This window comes from Rhipicephalus microplus, chromosome 9 (genome assembly GCF_043290135.1).
Source record: "Rhipicephalus microplus isolate Deutch F79 chromosome 9, USDA_Rmic, whole genome shotgun sequence".
NCBI lineage: Eukaryota > Metazoa > Arthropoda > Arachnida > Ixodida > Ixodidae > Rhipicephalus > Rhipicephalus microplus.
In genome coordinates, this window is record NC_134708.1 from 65,675,172 (window position 1) to 65,700,101 (window position 24,930).

At 47.2% G+C, this 24,930-nt stretch overlaps 3 protein-coding genes across 4 annotated transcripts; all 3 read left to right on the forward strand.

The window, feature by feature from the left end:
• The first annotated feature begins 1,884 nt into the window (after positions 1-1,884).
• LOC142771361 (uncharacterized) lies at positions 1,885-5,339 on the forward strand. The gene is made up of 3 exons (XM_075872834.1): positions 1,885-2,177; positions 2,936-3,968; positions 4,836-5,339. Exons 1-3 carry the CDS (start codon positions 2,093-2,095, stop codon positions 5,221-5,223), a joined length of 1,506 nt encoding a protein of 501 aa, XP_075728949.1. The 5' UTR covers positions 1,885-2,092; the 3' UTR covers positions 5,224-5,339.
• A 596-nt stretch (positions 5,340-5,935) lies between these two features.
• On the forward strand, positions 5,936-8,248 carry LOC142771852 (uncharacterized). Its single transcript, XM_075873760.1, has 2 exons — positions 5,936-6,588; positions 7,618-8,248. Exons 1-2 carry the CDS (start codon positions 6,362-6,364, stop codon positions 7,739-7,741), a joined length of 351 nt encoding a protein of 116 aa, XP_075729875.1. The 5' UTR covers positions 5,936-6,361; the 3' UTR covers positions 7,742-8,248.
• LOC142771851 (membrane metallo-endopeptidase-like 1) lies at positions 7,626-24,930 on the forward strand. Of its 2 annotated transcripts, XM_075873758.1 has the most exons (4): positions 7,626-7,737; positions 11,950-14,738; positions 16,033-16,387; positions 22,963-24,930. In XM_075873758.1, the coding sequence occupies exons 2-4, from the start codon at positions 12,055-12,057 to the stop codon at positions 23,272-23,274; spliced, it is 3,351 nt and encodes a 1,116-aa protein (XP_075729873.1). In that variant the 5' UTR covers positions 7,626-7,737; positions 11,950-12,054; the 3' UTR covers positions 23,275-24,930. The 2 variants fall into 2 exon arrangements, with proteins under 2 accessions (XP_075729873.1, XP_075729874.1); XM_075873759.1 differs by lacking the exon at positions 7,626-7,737 and having other exon boundaries at positions 11,464-14,738.

A 24,930-nucleotide genomic window follows, 5' to 3' on the forward strand; every position in this document is an offset into this window, starting at 1 on the left:
TTGATTTATTAGTGGGGTTTAACGTCCCTGAACCGCCATATGATTATGAGAGACGCCGTAGTGGAGGGCTTAGGAAATTTCGACCACCTGGGGTTCTTTAACGTGCACCCAAATCTGAGCACACGGGCCTACAACATTTCCACTTCCATCGGAACTGCAGCCGTCACAGCCGGGATTCGATCCCGCGACCTGCGGTCAGCAGCCGAGTACTTTAGCCACTTGACCACCGCGGCGGCCTGACCCTTGTAGTGATCTCAAGTTTCAATATAAAAGTGAAGAACTCACCTTGATTCACAGAATATTATATTACGCTTAAGGGCTCACTAGAGCTCAGACTCGCTAAAATTTTCTCAACTGGGCTCGCATGGACTCAGACTGACTCAAATTTCTCAACCGGGCTGTCTCGGCCTCAACGTAAAAATTTACTGACTTGGACTCGATGCTCGATCGGAGTGAGTCGTCTCTTGAGGGAGTTAGCTATAGACCAATGATACTGTGGATTGGTTTGTAGTGTTGGTCTACTGCGTGCAAGCATTAATCTGAAATGACAGCTGGCCTGCGAAAACTTCACAACATTACCGCGTGACAATGTTGCTACATGTGCCGCTGTACAAGGAACCCACGCGTGGTGTGAGACGTGCCTGTACCGACTGCACATATTTCAATTTTCTCGTAGTGGACAGCCTCCTCGTTAATATGTTAATGGAACTAGACGGACTGTTGGAACAACGCCTTATGGAAATTTACCACTGCCCTTTATTTGGGAGGCACTCGAGTTTTCCACTGGTTAGGCAATGCGTACGTGTTAACTTGTAGTGCCAGCCCCGCCGCGGTGGTCTAGTGGCAAAGGTACTCGGCTGCTGACCCGCAGGTTGCCGGATCGAATCCTGGCTGCGGCGGCTGCATTTCTGATGGAGGTGGAAATGTTGTAGGCCTGTGTGCTCAGATTTGGGTGCACGTCAAAGAACCCCAGATGGTCGAAATTTCCGGAGCCCTCCATTACGGCGTCTCTCATATTCATATGGTGGTGTTGGGACGTTAAAACCCATATATCAATCAATAACTTGCAATGCCAAATTCAAACCGTAAATTTTGGAGTCGGAGGGTATTTTAGGCCGGCGGGGCCGTTTTAGAGGCGGTGGGCACCCAAGTGTCAAGATAGACATCATGAAGTCGTGAAAGGGTGTGAGAATACTAAGAGCTAGCTAGCTAGCTAGCTAGATAGATAGATAGATAGATAGATAGATCGATAACGCACCTTAATTAACGTCTTCTGGCATTCACAAAACTAAGGGAGGTGGAGGAATAAAATTTTTTGTACTTGTGAGCACAAAGCAGGACTTTGTACAAGCCTCAAAAAGCACGTCTTTCGAAGCTTTCGGTGGGTCCATTATTGTTGCACCGAGACATAACAGTGCTGTCGAATATATGTATACGTGGTAAGCGCTTATTTTGTTCGATGTGGTCTCGGCAAATGTGACGCCCACGGGACGGTTTTCAGCTCTCCCATAGCAGAGTACTGGGTACTCTGAATAGTTAGCAACTTCTTCTAAATACACTGAGTATTCAAAAGTGTCCAGCTCGATGAATCAGTGGCTAGGGGGCCCGGCTGCTGGCCCAAAGGTCGCGGGTTCGATTCCGGCCATGGTGGTCGCATTTCGATGGAGGCGGAATGGGATTCCCGCGGTGTACTGAGCCCTGTCAGTGCTCGTTAAGGAACACCAGATGGTAAAAATTTATGTAACCCTCCACTGCGGCATCTCTCATATCTAGTTTTTAGGGTGTAAACCTTTACATATTATTATCATTATTATTATTATTATTATTAATATTATCATTATTATTATTGTTATTATTCAGAATTCGCCAGTCTATGTGGCAGTTTGGTCCCGAGCATAGAGCACTGGTGCGTGCACGTATGAACGTATCTACAAACAGCTGACGCCGATGGCTCACATAGAAGCGTTTGGGGGAAAATACCAGGATCAGTTCTTGTCGGTACCTGCGTTTTCCACGTTTTAATAAAGGACCACGGCTTCGACTGCAGGCGGAGGTGGACGCCGACCAGCTGTTCGGAGACACTGACAGATTTATGGCCGACGCTGAAGCCCTGGCCGGGAGCATCAATAAGAGGAAATCGCGAAAAGACCACGACAGTTCTTCGACCAGGTCTAGAGGTACAGCGTAATTTGATTTCCCATCCTTGTGCCTAAACTTATTTCAGTGCCTGATAACCGTCCATTTTTTGAATTAACCATTTTGGGGTGGAGTGTCACATTTGCAGAGAAAGGAATAACGACTTTAGCCGGTCCCTCTACATTGCTGAGCCATGCAAGACCAGCGACAGCTAGAGGACCGAAGCTGGAGTGGAAGCAACAGCGTGTAGATTTCTGGATCACAGCGTGCTTAAGAGGCGACTCGGGCTGGGCACGTGCATTGCACCATGGACACGAGACGACTTGGTGTTTGAGCCGGCCAATTTTAGACACGACGAGCTTCTTTATTTTTTTTGTCTACGTGTTGACGAATTTAGTATCTAACTTGCCCGATCGCTGATTCGAAGTCCCCTCTTCACGAACAAATATGTTAAACTAATTTGTACGTTAAGGTTAAAAGTTATTAGTAAATATATTTCACCGCACGTGATCGTTCAGAAGTTCCTTCAATTTATCAGGCCGTATAATAATTACATGTAATCATGCAGCAACACCAAAGCATGACAACGTCTTCAGTTAAATACTTTTTGTGATTGTCGCGTGTTTTCGTTCTGTGGCACTTTATCAGCGTTCTGTAATTTCTTTAGCGAACGGCTTATGTTGATTAAGGTGAAGTTCGAGAGAGAGGGCTGTTGGAGTAGGTGCGTATTGCCAGGAATAAAGTTAGCGCAGTTTTCTTTTTAATTACGTTACCATAAGTGTACGTTTACTTTCCGTAGGATCCAGGAGGCGGCGAAGGCCTTCGCTGAGCAAGAAAGGTGGAAGCGGCAAGGACAAGAAATGGGCAAAGGAGGACTCTTATTTCGAGACGTTCTCAGAAAAGATGAGCAAAGCCGAGCGACGTCGAGACACTGCTGCTACCAAAGAAGCGACTGCCAGCGAGTCTGCTTCGAAGGTCGAAGCTGACGGCGGCACGAAGCCGGCCGACTTCACAAAGGCCACCACGGCGGAGGGCACAGAGGAGCGTTGGAGTGCCGCTGAGCCGAACGAGCCAGCAGGTACCACAGCGTCCACTGCAGCAGCAGAGTCCACTACGAGGAAAGGTTCCAAGGAAAGGTCGTCCAAGAGGAGAAGCAAGAAACGCGAAAGCGACAGTGCAATTCAAGGTTTCAACGTCACCGACCTGGCCAAAGCTCTGCTCGATGTTCTCGAAGCCGAGCAGCAACAGCAGCAGCAGCTGCAACAGCCGCAAACTCAGGCCATCTCCCAGCCGCCATGCGAAGTCTGCATCGCCGCTCGGGAGAGTAGCAACCAATGCATGGCATGCGAAGATTCCAGACCGCGGGATCGTCCCGAAGTGAGCCGTAGAAGTTTGTGGTGCGACAAGCGCAAAACGCCGCAGAGTGACGACCGCCCTGACACACCAACGAGGCGAGGCAGGCAGCGTCCACTTCGCGGTCGCAGGCGCAATCGAGGCGTCTACTACGACGACGAATTGGACGAAGAGGAAGAAACCTACGATGAAGAACATATGGTGACCAGACGAAAGCCGAGGAAGGTGTTTGCTCGAAGCAAGCGTGGTAGACGAGGCAAAGGCCGCCATGCTTCGCAGAGGCCCCTCGCCATTGAAGAGACCACGTCGACGAAAGTGGTAGAGACTCGAGACCAGAGTCGGTCCCCGTATGCCCCGTGGGACCCCCGGTTGATACATCCACCACCAGGTGATGGGGAACAGTACTACGGCGAAGGCTACGGACCTTTCGATGTGTGTGGGCCGGTCTACTATCCACCCCCCGAGGACGCTTTCCTTGAGTAAGTGGTGGCAGCAGTGTAGCATAGTGTCAGTAAAAACACCGTCGATCATGAGAAACAATAGCGCTCCGAAATCGAGAGTGACTGTCGTCTCCGAAACAATCATGCTTAAACTGATACCATTCTATTTAGAGTGGGGCTCTATAATTTATGAAATAAGATCAGTTCGTAGGGCTTACATCTACACTCTTCTTGCGCCATATGTCACGTGGAAGAGAGAAAAATACTAATACATTTCATATCGCATCGAAGCTTATTGTTATGGAAGGCTTCAGGATCACATATGGTTAAGCCCTTATACATTACTAATAACTGATATTTGAGTTCGTGCAAACTTGTCCTATGAGTGTAAGCATGTTTATTTCTCAGTGCAGGTGCCCACTGAAACGCGTATAGCTAGCAACTTTTACATGTTAACAGAATGTAGTTATAAGAGCGATGTAGTAGTTAACTCTTTTTAGTATGTATGTAGCCGAGAAATTAGTACATCGAATGTAGCCGAAATGTGCAGCGTGCGTACGCAGACTAAGTTCTGGCCTTATAAAGGTAGTGTTGCTTTCTGTCATGTGCTTCTTGACGAACCAATATTGAGCTGCGACAAATTGTGTTTAGCCGACACGGTAGGACAGGGGTTATGATGATTGCTTACCCGATCGCAGCGTGATTAAATCCCGGCGGTTCCTGCTGCATTTCAATGGAGGTGAAATGCTTGAGGTTTGCGTGCTTTAAGTTAGATGCCTGCAACAAAAACCATGCTGTCGTCATTTTCAGAGTACTCCACTACAGTGTCACTCACAATCTTACCATTATTTTGTGATATACAAGCCAACAATTATTAGTGACAGCTTTACCTTGAACCTTGAACAGTTACTTCGGAGACCCCATGGATCCATGGTCACCACAAGGCTACCCGTACTGGTGCGGCCCTTGCGGAGCTGGTGTTCCAGGCGAGTGGCCCACTCCTTACGCCCCGCACTGTCCATGCGTTGCGGCTGCTGCCGAACCATCGCCCACGCAAGGGACCATCGTGCGCCGCGAAGAGGTTTGGACCGAAGGTGGTAGACACCGCCACAGGGTCCAGGAGATCCTGGAAGGTGGAGAACCTGCGTCCGGAAGTCCAGATGTTGGGTTTGAACGCTTTCAGGCACGTCAAGCCGTTATAAGTACGGCCGCTCAGTCACCGGTCTTAGGAGTTAAAAGCAAGACAAGTGCATTGCGTAGCCCACGCGTTGTAGATACTGTGCACAATGTGTGAATTGGCTGCGTGGCTAGAAAATTATTGACCTAAAGAGAAGGCACCTCAAATCGGGGCTTTCTGTTGCGAGCCATACTCAGAGTGGGTATCGAGGGCAAAGAAGGAAGTTCGTGCATTTACGGGGAACCTCCTGCTCCGTAATCATGGTAACAGAAACTTTTCATGCATTTTCTGCTTCAATAAAAAATTTTGTTGAAAAAAAAATATTGGCTGAGATTTTCTTAAAACGTCATGTTGCAGTGAATGGTGCATAACATATTTTTGCAACGGGACCTTGCCAGGGGCTCCTGCCTGAGCACAAATCACATTAGGTGGACCGATAGACTAAACAAAAAAACGTAAATGTATTCTGCAAGCCTAATACAAGATTTACCTAATGCGAGAAGGTGCCTTTGCAGTTTGTACCTAATGCACTCCTAGCTGAGCGTTTTCTATACGCTCCGGTCAGACGTGCGCATGCTAGCAATTTACACACAAACGCGTAGAAGGAACTGTAGTGCCCATGGGATGAACGATCTTACGAGCAGCGGAACGTGGAACGCAGCTTTGGCTCCGCTTGTGATTATGACACTGCTCGGTGCCATAGAGGGTGGAGTGCTGAAATGACACTCGCATAAGTTCAGTGGAGCGTTAAGGTGCGTCCACTGGGTTTCGCAGTCACTTTGCAGCCAATCAGTGCGCCATCGCAAGTCACTCTCGTCAAAATGTGAAATCTATGCAGTTCCTTACATAGTCTATGAATGCCACCACTACGTGAAACGGAACATAGGCGACGCACAGATAAAACTGTCAAACTTTTCCTGGCTGGGCTTCACACTGTTCAACACAATATTGTGCAAGCATGCCGCTGCTTTGGTGATCACACAAGAATAGGCATATCCATTGTGACATTGCACCCAAAACTCCTTGCGTTGGGGTGACCCCGTCGTGGTGATGGTTTGCTTATGTCCGCAATATTATTCATTGAGGAAGTTGTGCTTGTGTGAAAGCGTTAGTAGGAGGAACAGTGCACGCAGAGAGGAAGTCATCGGCAAAACCAACCACGCAGGAGGCCCCTTCAGGCTTTCTGCGTGATGATGTCGCCGCCGTCGGCAGCCAGGCGTCCACACACGCCAGTGCCGAACGCCCAGCAGGGTCAATGGGCCGCGGACGCATTTTGCTGGACGCTTATGAGGAGATACGGCCACCCGGTGGTCCATCATCGGAGCGCCTGTTCCCGTCACCAGCCGGCAGTCGTCAATCCGCCACACGCGCTGCGTTCTCCAGAACGTCGCAGCAGGATATTCAGGCCGGCATGAAGAAGTCCGAGTCAGCTGTACCACGTGGGCGGGTGCTGTACTGGGAGGAGGATACGTATCCGGTCAGGTTAGTGTGCAGCTACCTGTTGTTCTAAGGACATATCCAGTCACTATCAACACATCCGCACCGAAAGTGCCGGGACACCTGCCGCATGCAAACAGAGAATGAAACAGCGTCACCGATACGCTGTTTCGCCTGTTTCGCCTCCCGCTTGTTGGGGGCAGGTGTCCTGGCACGTGCGATGCGGATGTGCTGGTAGTGCTTGGATGTGCCCTGCACGCCACTGAAACCCTCACACCTGTTTGACGACGTGGGCGTCCTATAGATCGTAGCCGACGACGTAGCTTCCCACAAAGCATCCTAGGGTGCAGCAGTGCTTCTGCGTAGCAGGGTGACCTACATCGCCTATACGAGGGTGAATGCGGCAAGGCAAGTCTGTAATTGACGTCGGCTTGTGGTTCCCTCTCTTGTAACATCTCATGTTGCTAAAGCTGTTTATTAGTGGGCTAAGTGGCCAATACCAAAACCCTATAGACATGTTTGATTTGATTGCGTGAGCACATCACTTAGACTTCCCTGCCACAATATCGACACTGAGGGATGCCGTTATATGAAGCTCTGGCAGAGTTGACCATATGGTGTTCGTTAGCGTGCATCTAAATATAATTGCATGGACCTCTGTCATTCCGGCTCCATCGAAACGCTATCGCCGCGAATTGGATTCGCTTCTGCGATCTTTGGATTAGCAGCTGTTTAGAACAAATGTTCCAAAATTTGCCGCACGATCTACTCTACTATGGGAGAACATTAAGCTTTCTCTCTACCAGCAGCCTACCAAAAGAGTGAAGGTGCAAATATATACCACTACTATAGACCCCCCTCGCGAGTATACCGTAACGACGTGAGCACCTTTCTTTCTTTTACAAAGAAGGTTGTCGGGCCGAATTGCCCCACTCCGTTACTCCTTTCATTCTTCTTCGGCTACATTTGCTTCGCTGTAAAACAAAAAAAAATAAAATCACGAAGATTTATATGTGTATCATGTCATCAGGCACCTACCTCTGCATATCTGTTAATATATAACCTTAATTTCAGGATATACGCACCTTCAGAGCCAGCCGTATTGACTGAGCACAAGAAGCACTCCAAGAAAAGCACCGTGGAAGGCACGCCCAGTGCTCGACGAGCCAGCACGGTCGAACTTGGCAACTTGCTGTGAGACCTGTCGAGTTATCCTTAAATATATTTAGCGATTATATATCTACAATTCGTACATATCTGCACCACCTGCAGTGTCACGAAAACAGCGCTCATTCGCTTTGCAATGAGGACTTCATCAAACAGTTCATACGAGGATATCACAAATGCGACGAAAGATGGCAATGTCAAAGAGAACTGCGAACAGCCCATAATGCGTTACTCAAAGAGAATGTACTTATGAATAACTGATTCAATGTTCACTTTAGCAACCACACACTTGCTGATTCCCAAATCAGCGTTTCGAATTTATGTACTCGGCAAGTAAATAAAACTGTAGCCCACAGAACAATTTACTGTAATCTCATTCTTATGGAGTTATTCAAGCAAAATCTCGTGGCATGGCTATGCGTGAATGGGCGCATAACGCTATTAGAAAGACGAAATGATTAGATGACACAGATCAATGGGCCACAGCAAAACATACCGTGAAGCATTGTCAACGAGTTCACCGCATGCAGTTGGTAGGGTAAGGTGGTAACCATGGGACAAATTATCAAACTCGAGTTCTCATCCTAATGCGCTGCGCAATAAGATAGCTGTTGCCACGAGGGACTTGAACGATCAGCAGCCGAATATAAGCGTAAATAACAGGCTTCTTAATTGAACTACAGATAACAGTTAGAGGAGGCAATGTGCTCGTTAAGTTATTAGCTGCATGTTTCATAGCAAGTTTTTCCACGGCGTGATTATGTTATCGTCACGTCGGCGGCTGAACTATAGTTTCGAATACGAAGTCAATAACTAGCTTAATACACATCTAAGGTTATTAAAACTTGTGGTTGGGTTAGTTAGTAGCACTTCGTATTGTAGGTATATTTAGCACAACCTAACGCAACTTGAAGCGCAGTCTCGCGTTCACAAATATACATACTCAAGAAACACAAGCCGCACAGATCTCGCTACGGACTGTTTATTGTGTGTGGCTAATCTTCAAATACACCTACAGGATGATGCACAAAAGCAACGAACCACAATGCATTAGTGCAATAATCAACCCAGCGATGAAAGATCCAGCTTCCACCCAACAAAATACCAAAGAATAAAGGAAACAAACAAACCAGCTATAGGAGCACCAACATCTCACATCGAGAAAAGAGATATATTTCAGAACAAAACCACGCACGGCTCGTTAACGCAACGATCCTTTTTTTTTTCTTTGAAGTATGCATCTAACGATATTGGTGCAGATGGCTTCGAGCTTCTTCCGAGAATACGTGTGTTAGTAAACCGTGGCTTACAGCCAAAAGCTGCGGTATGTGCCACAAAATGCGCGTATTTATCCTCCTTTTGTATTTTTATACTATCTTTTGGTCGGTCATTTGAGTATCATTCGGTTTATACGACGTGCACTTTTTTCGCAGAAAAAAAAAGGAGAGGAGTATACAACCCCCGTGGAAATCACTAAACGAAAGTCTTACGTTTTTTTCTGGCAAGAAATGCGCTTTAACGTGACAGTTCTAAGGCAAACTATCAGTTGAGAACAGTCACCTTGCTCACTTAGTAAACAGTTTTCTAGGAACCACACTTATTATTACTTTACAAACTAAAAAAGGGCTGCTTGCTGACCCTACAGGAGGTCTCGGCGAGCTGTACCGATATTGCGGGAGCCGAAGAGGCAACCTTTTGACGGACAACAAAAGGTAAAGCGATGTCACGTGGTGGTAGGATTGCCGCCATCTATAGACGCGCATGGGAAGCTGGTGTACTTGGTGAAATATTCAAATCCACATGTGTGAAGCAAGTTCTGTATGGAACACTTGCGGCAGGGCAATATAGTACGGATGGTGCTAAAGAATTAATACAGTGTAGACAGCTGCGCCTTTGAGCCCTTCACTTCATCTGAGCCGTCGAAATGGCGGTTACATTTTTTCAGTTAAAATGTTGCTTAGGTTCACACGAAAACAGTTTGAAACTTCGCAATAACTTTTTTCTTGCGCAGACTGACTAACTGACAAAGTGAGGGAAAATCACAAGCGCTACTGTCAACTGAAGGCTTTATTCAGCATAGAAAACACATATACCGATGCTGTCACCCGCTACCCATGCGCACAATCGTAGGTGAAATGACCGAAGTACAATGTCGGGGAAAAATGAGTGTCAGTATGCGCTAGAAGAAAGTCATTACGATGCAACCGCACCAACTAGTTCGTCAATAACTATTACTTTTGAAACTGTTGACGTATAGAGTACATTTTCACTTGACTTGTGTGGTTCTTGTAATATCGAACGACCACGTGCCAAAGCGCACCACCTTCACACAACCTCAGCCACCTCCGCTTGGCGGACACTGATTAGCAACAAAGCTGGTGGCGTGTGTTGAGATTCAGTGAAAAGTGGTATGAAGTGGGTGACTTAAATGGGAATAAAATGGGATAGGTGGCAGGGCCAGTTGTGGGCATGGTGGAAGAAGTAACGCCACACACACACACACACACACACACACACACACACACACACACACACACACACACACACACACACACACACACACACACACACACACACACACACACACACACACACACACACACACACACACACACACACACACACACACACACACACACACACACACACACACACGCACGCACGCACGCACACACACACGCACGCACACACACACACACACACACACACACACACACACACACACACACACACACACACACACACACACACACACACACGATATATATATATATATATATATATATATATATATTGAAATTTAGCCACTTTCTGTAGGTGCATCTAGTGTGATAGCAACTAATTTTTATACGGAGTATAAAGGAAACGTAGTCTTACTTCCTATTAGGACATGCACAGCTTTAGCAAACGTGGTCGCCGCAGCTAGAAGGAAGGCACCATTGGGTTGTCTATGGCTGCAGCGCGAACATTCCTGTGAGAGCACAATACGTTTAAAGGGGCCCTGCAACACTTTTAGAGCATGGTCAGGAAACGCTGCCAATCAGTAGTAGAGGCTTATGACAACACGTGAGCCAAATATTATATTAAGTGCAGCGCGCGGCCTGGAATTCATAATAAATGATCAAAGTCAGCTAAAAATTACTTTTTCTTTTCCTGACAAATGACGCAATATGCCCCAAAATCACACGTAGCGAGCCCATCTATGAGCCATTGGCTGATTTGAAGATGGCGCGCTCGCTCGTTACAGAGATCGCTGCTGGAGGCCGTCACTTGTCCACGCGTGCACGCGCGATCACACTGAAGAAGCTGCGCATTCGAAGAAAAAAAAATTAAATGTGCTCAAGGTCACAAGGCGTGGGTGGCGTTCTTTTTTTTTGCCCCTGCCACACCTCCCTGCTTACCTTCCAGCGTTTTCGTCAAGACGAGAGAAAAGAGAATGCGATTGCAGCATGTGAGAAATCTTTGTAACTCCACTCGCAATAGACGGATTCTTAAAACTTTTGCGGCATTGAGTTCGTGAGACAATACGCTCTTCCAGTGAATTCATTCAATGGTTACCTGAAAAAGTGTTTCAGGGCCCTTTTAAAGGTGTGACATACGGCGAACGCCTCAAGGAGCGACTACACCTGGTCTGTATTCCTTGCTTGAGCCATGCTATTCTCTCCCGTCCCCTCGAAATTCCTATCTTCATGCGCCTTTTGCGTGAAGGCCGGCCACGCTTTTTTTCTCCTTAAACTAAATGGCCCAAAAATACGATACCAATAAATATTCCTGAGCTTTGTTCTGTGTAGAGAAAAAGAATTCTTCTAATCTGAAACTTGTTGAAACTAAAGAGGAGTTGACTCGTTACAAATTAAGTATTGTTATTCAACACACAAACTTGGTCTTGTTAGGGGCACTGTATTTCAGTTGGCCGTGCCATCTACTCCCTTTTAAAGGTTTTTTGCGCAACTATACGCATTGTGATTGTTTTATAAAAAAATCTTCAGTTGGTGTCTACCCCTTCTACTGTCTACCTCCTGTTCCTTGGGTGGGTGCTGCTTTGCGCGTGCTCACATGTCACAATAAAACCAAATCACCATATGTTGTGAATGGGCCGCGCATCCTAAACTATGTGCTTCAATTATTGCCGGCACAGTCAGTACAGATAGATGCACGGAGAATCAAATCTGTAAATATTTATAGCAATAATTTCAACTGTACAATCATTGCAACACTGACATTCTAATCATCACGCAGGTGCCGCAGTGGATTCGGAGCACCTCGCCATGTCCAGACAGTGCAGGCCAGTGGAAACAGGCATACACAGACAGAGAAGGGGGATCGGGTACTTATTACCTAGACATGACCTGGTCTACAAACCAAGTTGATGCCTGGCACAAGAAAATCTTCTCGTGGTCCACGAAGAAGGCGGCGGAGAAGCGCCTGCACAAGGCCTCGATTTCATTAAGGGAAAAGAAGAAGCAGAAGACAAAGTCGTCATCTCAGGAAAAGCTGTCAGGGTCTGGAACTTCTCTACACCAGACGCAGAAAGGGATTACGGCGAAAGCTTCATCCCCCGCGGAGCGGAGAGAGTCTGCACGGTCGATGGGTTCTTCCGACACAAAGAGCGCAGTTGCGCTGGAACCCTGCGCCGACTTGACCTCCCCGGCTGTACCTCAAGCGCAAGCCACCTCAACAGCGTCGGTCGCGAGTGCTCGCAGACTGCCTGGCAAAGCGGAAGCAGCGACTTGGCTTTCGCGAAGGGCTTCCCTCGCGAAAACGAGCCGCGATACTGCGACAACATCGAAGCTCAAGCAGGAGCGTGAGTTATTGTCTCCTTCATTATCCGTGTCTGGCTCTAAGTCTGCGATTGCAGGACGCCCGCTGCCGCCTCTCGAGAAGGGAATGTCGAGCATTGCCAGAGGTGAGGATGGCGCGGAAAAAGTCGGTACTCCTGAGAACTACGGGGCTGAAGCCAAAGCTACGTCTAAGCAATCGAAGTCTAGAGCTAGTAGCACTGGAAATCGCCGTCCATCAACAGTAATAGCAAATCAATCGCAAGAGGAGAACACCGAAAGGATGACCATGGCGGAAGCTGGAACGATACGCACTAAGAAGCTTAAGGCGGACATACAAACAGATGTATCGGATTCCGGTGGATCTACAAAGGCAGAGGGGCCGCCAAAGGAGGACTTATTTGGCTCTGCTCCAGGATCTCCGTACGTCACACCATCACCATCCGCAATTTCCGCCGCGGGCGAAGGTAAGCCATCTAAAATATCAATCGCGTCTAAGGCATGTAACGATGCCCTGAAGGCCGCTTCAACAGAATCGTCTAGCACCGACGAAAATGAGCAAGTTTCTAAGCTGACGCCGGAAGCCGAGCCCAAGGAGGAAGGTGATGTATCAGTCGCCGTGGCGATGGTTGCTGTCGAAGAACCAGACACGGATAGTAAACAGGATATGAACGAGATACTCAGGGAACTCGAGAAGCAAACCACCGTAATATATCCGGAGAGCAACTTGGTCGTTGTAATTGGCATTCTGTGCATCTTGTGGATTTGCTTACTACTTTTCCTAACGAGCCACAAATATACGTCTAAGACAACAATCTGGCCTACATCTGCCTTTCCGACTTGGCCTCCGTATCATTCTAGCACAGTGAGGCCTTCAGTGGTTCCTCGGTCACACGTGTATATCTGCTCAACCGACTTCTGCGTGAAAGAGGGAGAACACATTGCTGGACTCTTCAGCCGCGACGTGTCACCATGCGACAACTTTTACCGGTACGTCTGTCGCCACTGGGAACGCATAATGTACAATTCAGCTATGGGCATCGGTGTGGCAACGTCGATAGACACCTTGCTGCAAGACGCGATGCACACTGAGGTGCTAGAATACATACTAGATTCGTCGCACGATGACGTGAGCGAAGCGAAGCGACTTTACGAGGCCTGTGCAGCGCCGCACACCAGTTCTAGCGTTACCGAGTTGAGGCACATATTGTCTATGTGGCCTCCTATTGGTCAATGGCCAGTCAATAGCAAAGGGACCGTGAGCGAGTTTGACGTGTGGTCTGTCGCCGCAAGACTGTCGCGAGAGTTCGGCCTGGCCGCTCTACTCGGCGTGGAAGCTGCTCTTGACAAGACTTTCGGAAAACATGTCATCGAATTACAGCTACCCCAGCCACTGTTTTTTCGTGACGACGAACAGCGCAAAGCCATTGTCTCCATGTTCAGAGGGGCCATTACCGAATCAGCTCAGCTCACGCAGAGTTCGGGCATGGTCTACGAGCTCATGTCAGACATCATGGCCGTCTTTAAGAGCATCGCTAAACGGAGGCCCATCTTCCCAGGAATGGAGGTGAAACTCGTCACCGTAAACAACCTGGACAGCGGTATCCGTACCTTCCTCACCGTTGTCTTCGAAGGTACCCTGGAGGGAAACGCGACGGTGCAGTACAGGAATACCATCTACTTCGAGCACGAGCTAAGTGAATTGTTCCGCGAGGTCGGGCCTCGGGCTCTCATAAACTACCTGGGCTTCCGCCTGCTTGTCCGCCTCGCCCCTTTCCTGCCAGAAACTACGAACCTGCTGCGGTTGCACAGCATCGAGTCCGTCGGTCGCGTCCTTTCGCCAATGGCCAAATGGGTTCTCTGTTTGCGTGCCGTCGCCTTGGTCCTCCCGGTGTGCGTAGTCAAGGCGCACGCGAGGCTCACGATCGTCGGCGGCAGCGACCTCACGAACCGGGCCTGGCTGTCTCAGCTGGAGAGCCTGTTCTTCCGTAGCTCACGTAACTACGCGTGGATGGACAGCTTGACGCACCGCGTGACACGCTTCATGCTCAGGCGTGTCCGGCTGGCCCGCTTTTACCCGCAGTGGTCGCTGAAACGAGACACGTGCGCGGGAGGTGCCCTGCCACCGTCCGGTGGGCCAATTCACATGTTGCACGAAGCGTCCAGGCTGTACCAGAACCAGCGGCTGGCGCAGTTCACACGCCGTACCCGGCCTCGAGACGTGGGCGATGCTTTTGGAATCCTCGCCAGGTAAGCGTGATGCTATACTACATTTATATCCGCTAGTTGTGACCATCGCTGCTCGTGCTTCTGGCCCGGATAATAGAGCAGTTACATCAAATATGAGAGAGAGTTATTGAAAGTCCATGGTGCTCGTATCTCACTTAGTTTTGTGCTAATGCTGCGTGGATTATTGTGGCGATGTCCAAATATGTGGTTCTGCTTGTGTAATGGTAAGATGAAAAGGGTCGCAATGACGAACTTCACATTATTGCTGCCTTGCGTATGCCAAAGATTGGAATACATGTCATAATGATCTTTGGTGAAAACCATGAAGTATAAACGGTTCGAATCCTCAAGTTGGTAGTGGTGGGCGCGTGTTTATATTGTATATTCACTTAACGTTTGTGCAAGACATTAAGCTCTTGATTGCCCTAAGCTGCAAGTAGGTGCGTGTTTTGACACAGTGGTAAACCGATAACCTTTGCAGCAATGTGTGAGCTACAGCCAGTGAAAACACTAATGCACTTTTTTCTTGTACTGCTGTGCCGACATTAACTTACTTATTGCCTCACAGCTTTTAGTGCACTGAGCACTTACGATGAATATTGCTTCAAAAGCAGTTGAAACTGCAGCTGTGCCTAATGATTATGCTACTGCTGCACAGGCCATATTCATTGAATAACAGTAAGACGAGCCGCTATAAGCAATTAAAGGAGAGCGTAATGTTGCTTGAGATCTGGCGTGGACGAATACACCATTTGATTGATGTACATGTAATAAAACAACAGCTATGGTGGGCAAAATACAAAAGTCGGGATTATACGAGATGGCTAGGACTGATGTAACCATTGAAAATAGGACAAAGAGCTCCAGCTCTGAAATCATAGGAAAAGCTTGGGTATCCACCTTAAAACACATTTTTCTCTCCGACTTTTATTTGACGAAAGAAGAGACTATGACACTCCGTTGGAACGCCAGTGATAGCATCTTGTAAAAAAAAAGGATGTTGGCCATGTTGTCACCACCAGCTCCTACGATGAAACATGATTTAAGAAAGCCAATGCACCAGCTTGTAGGTTATGAGGGCATAGGGCAATCAATGCCGAGCTCAATGGGACTGGCTCAACAGGTACACTTCGTTGAGCTTAGGGCTCACTTAGACTCATGTTCACCAAAATATTTCTCAATCGGAAAGACTCAGACTCAAACTATCGGCTTGAGTGAGTCGACTCATTGGAGATGTACATCCTTTCACCTTTGCTCCGTGCGCTGACAATTGTGTGGTCATGACGCATACTAGAATGCCCCTGTGGGCCTGCAGGTTCAACCCGGGCCAGCAGGCGGTGTACGTGCCGTTCGGCATTGTCAACACTACTGTGCCTGGCAACGGCACCGTGTTCGCGTTCGAGCTTTCCCGAATGGCGACTCGACTCTTCGCCGGCCTGGTGCCCGTCGTGCTGGAGGATGGAGTGGCGGACGAGAGCGCTCTGCTAACCTTCACCGACGCCGCTGTGCGCAAGCTCGACCAGCTGCTCGATTGCCTGACGCGCGACTACCGCAACCTGCCGCTTCCCTTGCGCGAGGGCAGTGATGACAGCTTCGTCAACGCTGATCGCGCCCGCTACGTGCTTCTCGCACAAACAGCAGCCGTCGTCTTGGCCCACGCTGCCTTCCAGGTGTGAAGCAAGTTCCACCCCACGATGAGGGGGTGCTTCGTTGAAAGGTTTTGGCTATAAGCGGTCACCTAACCTACTCGTACTAGGGACGTCTGTAAAAGTGTATATCAAAGTATGAGATTTCAATGCGGGAGCTTCACGAGGGGCGAAAGAAATTCTCAAAGAGTCCCTGAAACACTTTTTAAAGTAGCTCTAAAATGAATGTACGGGAAGAGCTTCTTGCCTCACAAATTAAATGCCGAAAAAACTCTAACAATCCGTCCAGTGCGAGTGGAGTTACGAAGATTTCTCACATTCTGCAATTGCATTCTCTCTTATCTCGTTCGTATGAAATTACTGGAAGCTAAGCAGCGAGGAATGGTAGGGGCAAAGAAAAAGGTCACGCGTGCCTCGCGATCTTGAGCACTTTTTTTTTCTTCGAATGGGGGGCTTTTTCCGTGTGATTGCGCGCGCACGCGTGGACAAGTCACGGCCACCCACGGCGATCTCTGTAACGAGCGCACGCACGATGTTCAAATCAGCCAACGGCTCATAGATGGGTTTGCTACGTGCGATTTTTGGGCATATTTCGTGATTTCACAGGAGAAGAGAAAGCAATTTTTAGCTGACTTCGGTAATTTATTGTTAATTATATGCCACCTGCTGCGCTATAATATTTGGCTCGCGCGTTGTCGGGAGCCTGTACTACCGATCGGCAGCGTTTTATTACCATGCTTTAAAAGTGTTGCAGGGTCCCTTTAAAATGTCCGCGTACCCACGTGATTCGCTGCAAGTGTCCTCGAAAGATGTTATTCTTCTGTCCGCCGTACTGCATGAGTCCTGGTCTCATTCGCGCGGAATAGGCCACTGTTTGAGATATGGATGCCATCTGTCAGTGGCGTCGGGAAACATGAGCTGTTGCGCTGCAGAACCCAGGACCACTGCCTGGTGGCAGCACCATAAGGTCGACAGAGGAATTTTTTGTGCATAGTGTCACATTTTTAGCGCAGCTCAAGAAACATTATAGTGTTTTTAAAATAACGCTTCCACGTATTTTCTAGTAAAAACACACCACCTAATCCATACGTATTCATGTTGCGCCTCAGATATGCGTAATATTTGTTTTGAATTGACATGCTCACAAGTTTAAACGCAGGCACTAGTTAAACATGGCTGGTTGTTAAGAAAGTGATTAAACATTCGCTGGGTGGCTGAAGTGAGTGACAAACAGACGGAAAGACGGACAGACCACCCACTCCATTGTTGACTGAGAGTGATTAGGGCGTCTTAATCCTAGATACTTTGATTTTCTAGGAGCACTTTCTGGAAGCTTTCTCAGATGCACGGAGCATTGGTAAATTATGAGTACATGAACGTTAGCCTATAATACAGAGAAAGTTATTTGTGTACATGAACTACTGAAAACAACATTGCAGAATGCATATTGCTGCCATCATTCTTCTTGTGCGATCAAGTGGCTGCGCTGGCGCTTCTGGTCGCGAGAGTTCGCGAGACCTTTGAAGGGCCACAAGGTCTCGTCTAGAAACCTACATGACACTATCCGAGCTAGCGAGCGCGTTGCATGACACCCCCAATTGAACTTTATCATGACGTGATCTTGACGTTACACGAGGAAGCCTTCAACCTGTATTTTCTATTGGTCAAAGTAGGCCGATTTGGGAGACACGGCAACGCCACGAGATGTGCAGAAATCGCCAATGAAAGGGTGGGGGGGGATTAAACGAAGGACCTCAGTAGTTTATTGTGTCTTTTTTAGTTTGTTCATGCTTTCTGATCATGTTTTCGCCTGGGTGTCAGGCAGAAAAAGTGTTCAATGCGAGCTAGGTTTCGTAGGCCGCACTCGACGCTACATTTCTACTTACTACACTTCGATCGATAAACGTTCCTTGACGGGTCACGAGGCAAAACAGACCATTTATTGTGCATTTATAACACCATGATAAAACCATGAATACAAATTATTTCGGCAAGCTAGCAAGAAGGCCCGGTAGGACTGCTCATCCATGCGATATTTTTATGTTACGGCACGGTTGTTGTGTCACTGTCTGAATACTTTAATTCCATGAACAGTGGTGACATAAAAAATATGCTTGCAGATTTTTACAACGGCGAAGGAGCGAAATACCAGATAATTTGATTACGTGGTCAGGCATTATTAGGCTGGCAGCTAAGACTGCAATACAGCAGAGTGTAGCCTAACTGAAGATCGTCACACGTACTGCCGCTTGGAGCCAGGGTAATGGGAATGATAAATCATCCTGAAGGCAAGCAGGGTAGGAGGAACAAGCTTATACGCCAAATTGAGACGTAAGTAATTACGCTATGCGAGATGCGCTGGCGTATATAAAAGCCGCACGGTGTATTAGTAGACAGTTCTTGCAAAAACTAGAAGCTCAGAATTGTAGCTTCGTAAGGCACAGGAACCTAATGAAGTATGACATACGGTACACAACAGCAAGGATTTGTCTTAACTTCAAAGGCAGAGGAGCACAGATTGATTGGCTACTATATGTGGGGTTTAACGTCCCAAAAGCACCATATTATTATGTGAAGTGCTGGAGGGCTCCGAAAATTTTGACCACCTGGGGTTCTTTAACGTGCACTCAAATCTGAGCACGCGAGCCTATAGCATTTTGGCCTCCATCGAAAATGCAGCCGCCACAGCCGGGATGCGATCCCGCGACCTGCGGGTCTGCAGCCGAGTACCTTAACCACCAAACTACAGTGTACTAAAAGGGGACAGTGCAGTGAACGAGGCGGCCACGCCGTATCTCGGCTGATTCTCCGGCGGGTCACAGTAGCGGCGGCGCTGTAGTTCCGTGGTACTGAAAATCTCAGGAGCATCTGCATTGGGAGCGCGTGCGCGAAAACGTGCAATTGCTCGTTTTTAGCGCGTTTAATGCGTTTCTGAGCCTTCACAAGTGTATGCACACCTGCTACGCGCCATGGTGAACGAATAAATACGCAGGCATGGCGAAATTGCGTCATGACATTCACTGTTTCAAAACCTACCAAAAAAAAAGAACATGTTAAGTCGTAATTTGAGCGGATCCGCCTAGCTTCTTACTCAAGCAGCCCTTTGAGCTACGCGAAAGCATCAGTGCCTACTGGCGAACTACAAAGAGAGGAGAAGTATCCATATTGCGAATAAATCATACGCTCGCTATGTCGACAATGTCTACGATATCCAGAGCCCTGTTCCTCATATGAGCCCACATGCACTCGATCGTTTCATGAGAAACCCGAGTACAACTAATGTTGTCACAACATTTATATCGGCGACGACTCAGTTTTGTCATGTCAGTGTAGCAGAAGAAAATAAATAATGTTTACTGAAAAGCTCGTATTGCTTAAACCGCGTGCTTTCGTGCGTACTCGGCTTCTTTTATGTAAGCTTCAAGTGCTTATAATACCGGGAGGCCGATCTGAAGGAAAGCATGTACTTAAGAGTCATAAATTCTACGCGAACGGGGTTATCTTAAACATAATAAAAAGTACCAATTGTATATACAGACCGTCTGTTAATCTGCGCAAATTCACTGTAACCAGTTCTCATTTTGTATTCACAGCTGAAATTGTGCTGCTTTCCAAGTATTCTTTCGGTGTATGGTCATTGTAAGCCCAGCAAATCCATCACGATGTATTATAGGTGTAGTTCTTTTATTAACTGTCAAAGCTGTAGGCAGGTGGTGGTGCATTCTGTCTTGAGAAATTTAACTTGTGTACACACACACACACACACACACACACACACACACACACACACACACACACACACACACACACGCGCACATACTTACATACTTACATACATACACACATACATACATACATACATACATACATACATACATACATACATACATACATACATACATACATACATACATACACACATACATACATACATACATACACACACATACATACATACATACATACATACATACATACATACATACATACATACATACATACATACATACATACATACATACATATATATCCGCAAGTATACGCACATAAGTCAAACGTCACGTCCCACTCACAATATGCATACGGCCGCTATTTTTACGCGGCGTGTTTTTTGTCTGACTACATTGAACGTGAAGCGGTTTTGAGACCTCATACTGTCGAAAAGGTGACATTTACAATGCGCATTTGTACAGAGACACGCTAAACGTTCGGCGCAAAGCTACCCAGGATTTTTTTTAGGAGGAGGAGGGGGGTGGTCGTGTGCAGCAGGACTAACTTTGGCAATTGGGGGGCGCTGTAAATGTGAGTGAATATTTTGGTCTACCCTAAAAAGTTAAATTACGAAAGTATTTCGTGGTGTTGGGGGTTCAGATTTCTTTCCTCTCCCCTATCTACTTACGGCCCCGTGGTTCTGCGTGCATTTGACATGGTATTTTTTTTAACTCACAGGTTTCTGAGCGCATCTAACTTCCAATTAATCCGCTCAGTTACTCTGAATATTGTAGACGCCTAACCAACAAAAAGAAAACAGTTAGGACAGAAGATACCAGAATAAGACATACCATTTCTGTTTCTTCTGTGCCTTATTTCTTCTAGCAGTAGTTCGTCGTCCATTAATTATAAGTATTACTTTTACTGCATGTCAGCGGACTCCGAAAACAAGTTTTTGTATAATAAATAATGTTTACGTGTAAATAGGACCATTATTATGATGTAGTGCAACTCACTTGTGTTCAGCTCCAAATAATGATGATCTTTCACGTCTCTGAAGCCATGTTTTCTTCAATCAAAGCCTTACCAGCTGTTTTAGACGATACGCTCCTACCTACCGATGTTCACAATACAAAAGTAATTTGAAGCACATTTTACTTCAGGTAACGTGTGTAATAATGCAAAGGCTCTAAAGCATGACTGTGCCGATCATATTTTTTTCTCATCGTTTTCATACCTGCAGTAACGAATTTAACGGTTTAACCGCAACAAAATAAATAATTTTCGATCTCTCACAAGCTTTTATGGAGCTCTTATTCAGTAGGTTGGCCTGTCATACTTCAAGGGTTATGACATCTTGTGTTAGACATGAATGATGGACAGGTACGAAGAAATCTGCATCAAAAAAGCGCGCCGGAGGAGCCGAAGCGCATAGTAGTTCCTGCGCGTGGCGGGTGGCTCTTTCAGTACTATTCGACGGCAGCGCCGCCACCACTTGTCAACACGGAAGGGAACGGGCGGCGAGGCGCGGTCTCGCCACTCAACATATCTAGTACACTCTAACCAGACCGCCGCTGCGGAACAGAGGAGCACGGAGCAAAACTATTGAGTAGAGACCGAGAAGCATACAAGTACACATCTGCAGCACATAATTATGTACATCTCAAACGCGTAGACGATATATAAACGAAACTGGATAGAAAAACTGCCCGACAGCTGTCTTGCAGGAACAAATGGAGGTACAACTCATGGCTGCGACCTCTGGGTCAGCAGCCATGCACCCTAACTGCTACAACGCCGTGGAGGACAAAGAAAAAAATTAGGACGACACGTCGGGTAATGCGATAGAAAAACGAAACATTGGTGATCCATCTGTAGTAAAGATCAATATAACACGATAGTGAAACGTGTCTTCACACACACAGTTAATCTTTTATTGTGCATTTTTCGCCGCAAGTGGGTATAAATCAATGCTATAGCAAGAAATAGTAATGTCACCCAAAGAATGGCAAGCCGCTGGAAACATGCAGCACCTTCTTCAAGCAGAAAAGACGCACAAAAAGAGCTTACACAGGCCGAGCACGAGCTGACAATTGTCACAGCTCGACACAAGAAGCCCTCTCTCTGCTCAAACACGAACGAGGACGCCCGCAATGAACGCACAAGTAGACGCAGGAACAACTGTCGCAATTGTAACTTGTGTATAAGTAGCATGCTTTTTTTAGCAAGCGCAGCCCCTGCAGCGAGAGAAGTGACCTTCATGCTTTCTGTAAGTTCAACGCACACTCGCGGTGAAAACTCAACACGTACAAAACGCCCCGATCTTGAGATCAGCGCAGGCCAACGAGCAACCATGTCCTGTTGAGGCACGCGCGCCCACTGAAACGCGCTGGGGAAGACCTTTAAGGCGCGCCCTCCGGACCTTTGACACCATCTCGCGAGGAATAGCAAGAACACTCTGAAGTCACCGATCTCTGAGTACCGCTAGCAGCAAATGGTAGCATATATGAATAGCGCACCATAAGAAAACTGATGTACACACGTTTTGTGGCCGATTCGGTTCGCACCGCGCGCTGTAGAGTGAGAGTAGCAGGGGTGAACTTCCCGCGACAACATTTCTTCTTGCTTTTTCATTGCTATGTCTTGGTAGTGCTTCAGAGCGTGGGATCCGTGACAGAAATAAGTCAGTGGAGTCGTGGTAGATTTTCGTTGCAAAAAAAAAAAAAAAAAGAGCTCAAGATCGCACACCGCAAGCTTCGCTTGCCCTCATTTTACTGACGGTGGAGAGGTTTCACTTTTTAACATATAACTCTTCGCTCGTTACATGAAAGAAAAATCGCGCAGAATGAATGAACACCGCCGTAACGTTTCATTATTTTGGGCCGCAGGAGCTGCTACACGTGAAGCGAATCTGGAAGTACGACTTCCGCTTGGCACCCCTTCCAGACCTGACTTCCGAGCAGCTCTTCTTCGCCTACTTTGCACGCGACAACTGCGAATGCAGCGACGACGCCCACAAGGCACATGACTACGTCATCAACGCTCGGCTGCCACCCGAACAGCGTGTCAATTTCGCTTTGCGCCACCTGCCGGCCTTCGGCGAAGCCTTTCACTGTTCACGCGACGCTCCCATGCGACCTCTCGAGGGCTCAGTGTGTCGCGTCTTCGATTACCTGCCATCGTATCTGCCTGACGTTTAGCTACCGTTAGAGGCCTTATTCGCTTGAACGTTGCGATCATTGGTACCCGACGTGTACCTGAACGTTAGATATCGAAATGAAGCTGTAGTTCATAGAACGTTGTGGGGAAAAGTTACCGTAAACAATATTGCAGAAGTTATATTGCTACCGACATTCTTCGCTGGAGCGCGGACAATATATAGATGTTGTTGCGACATTGTAAATATATGCAACTGCTTATTGATTCCCACTCTTTATATTGGGATTGTTCATGGCGATATATCGGTATTTTTAGTGCTAAAGACATGCTATAATTTCGCGTCGATGCTGCAAGAAATATAACTTAGCACCTCCTCGCCACCGTGCCTGTCTCTTTCTTACTAGGCAGCGCGGAGTTTTGGAGTCATCCTCTGTTGGACGTGTGCAGGATAAGGCCGTTGTAACTCTTGCAAGCGTGTATGTGGCCGCTCTGCGTTAGTACAATGTGGTGGCCGTCCTGCTCATCTTCGTAAACACTTCCGAAATGACGAGGCTTTCATAGCCAAACTAGCAATATCATCATTATACGCAAATAATGCCTGATTAACTTGCAGTGTAACAAGCTCACTTATATTATGCGTGAGAAACTCGAGTCTCTTGTCCATTCGTCTGAAGCGACACTGAAGATGAGGATAGCCTGAATATATGGCTCATGTCCACTCTGGGGGATATTAGCCAAGAAACCAATAATTCGAAAGCCATCATATTTATCTTTTTGGTTGATTCGCTGATCCTCCTCCGCTTCCTCAAAAAGTTTTCTGCCCCTGACGCGGCTTGGTGCTGTCTCCGGGATCAGGGGCAATGCACGCTCCCTGCAGCTCAACTTGTTTGGCACTGCATACTTGATCGGCCCACCTTTGTGTGAGTGACGATGTTATGTGATGACGTCAACATGTGACGTCATGAGGATGCTGCAAAATTTAGTGATCTGTGAGTTATGACAACGCCCTATGGTGGCGCAGTCAGCGAGTAGTTGCAAATGCGGAAATTCGTGATTTCGAGCCGAGTCTTACGAGAAGTATCGACGTCTTTGGGTATATTTGTCAATTGTGGGCCCACCGGGGGCTTACTAGATGCGTCGACGAAGGTCGCTGAGGGGTACTTGATGGTCCGACGTAATTTGGTACTTACGTTACAGCATTGAAGTCACTTTTGTCGGAACAGCGTCTGTTTGCATATTCAGGCAAGGACGAGGAGCTGCCTCTGACTTGTGCCGAAGAAGTACATGTTTATAATGTGTTACATAATTGTTAAACCGATATGAAGCACAGCAACAAATATTGACGCGAGACGAGTGCAACCACTGCAACTGAAGTCAGGAAGCCGTCTATGTAACACATTTATTTACGATCTGTACCACATTGTCACTAACTGGGCTGTGCTCCAGAAGATTCGTCATGGTTTATGAGCCTCTAACAAACAATGTGCCTCCTATTGCAACCGCACAAAGTGTCTAATTAAAAAATTTCCACTGCTTATTCTCAGCATTCGAGGGTAAACAGAGACTAAAAATCACGTTTGGTGCTTGCACGTGTATACTGCGAGTTTGGTACGCTGTATGCGTGCATGCCACGAAAACCACGCACCAATCAATAAAATAAATAAATATCAAAGCAAAGTTCTGTAGATTCAGGGACC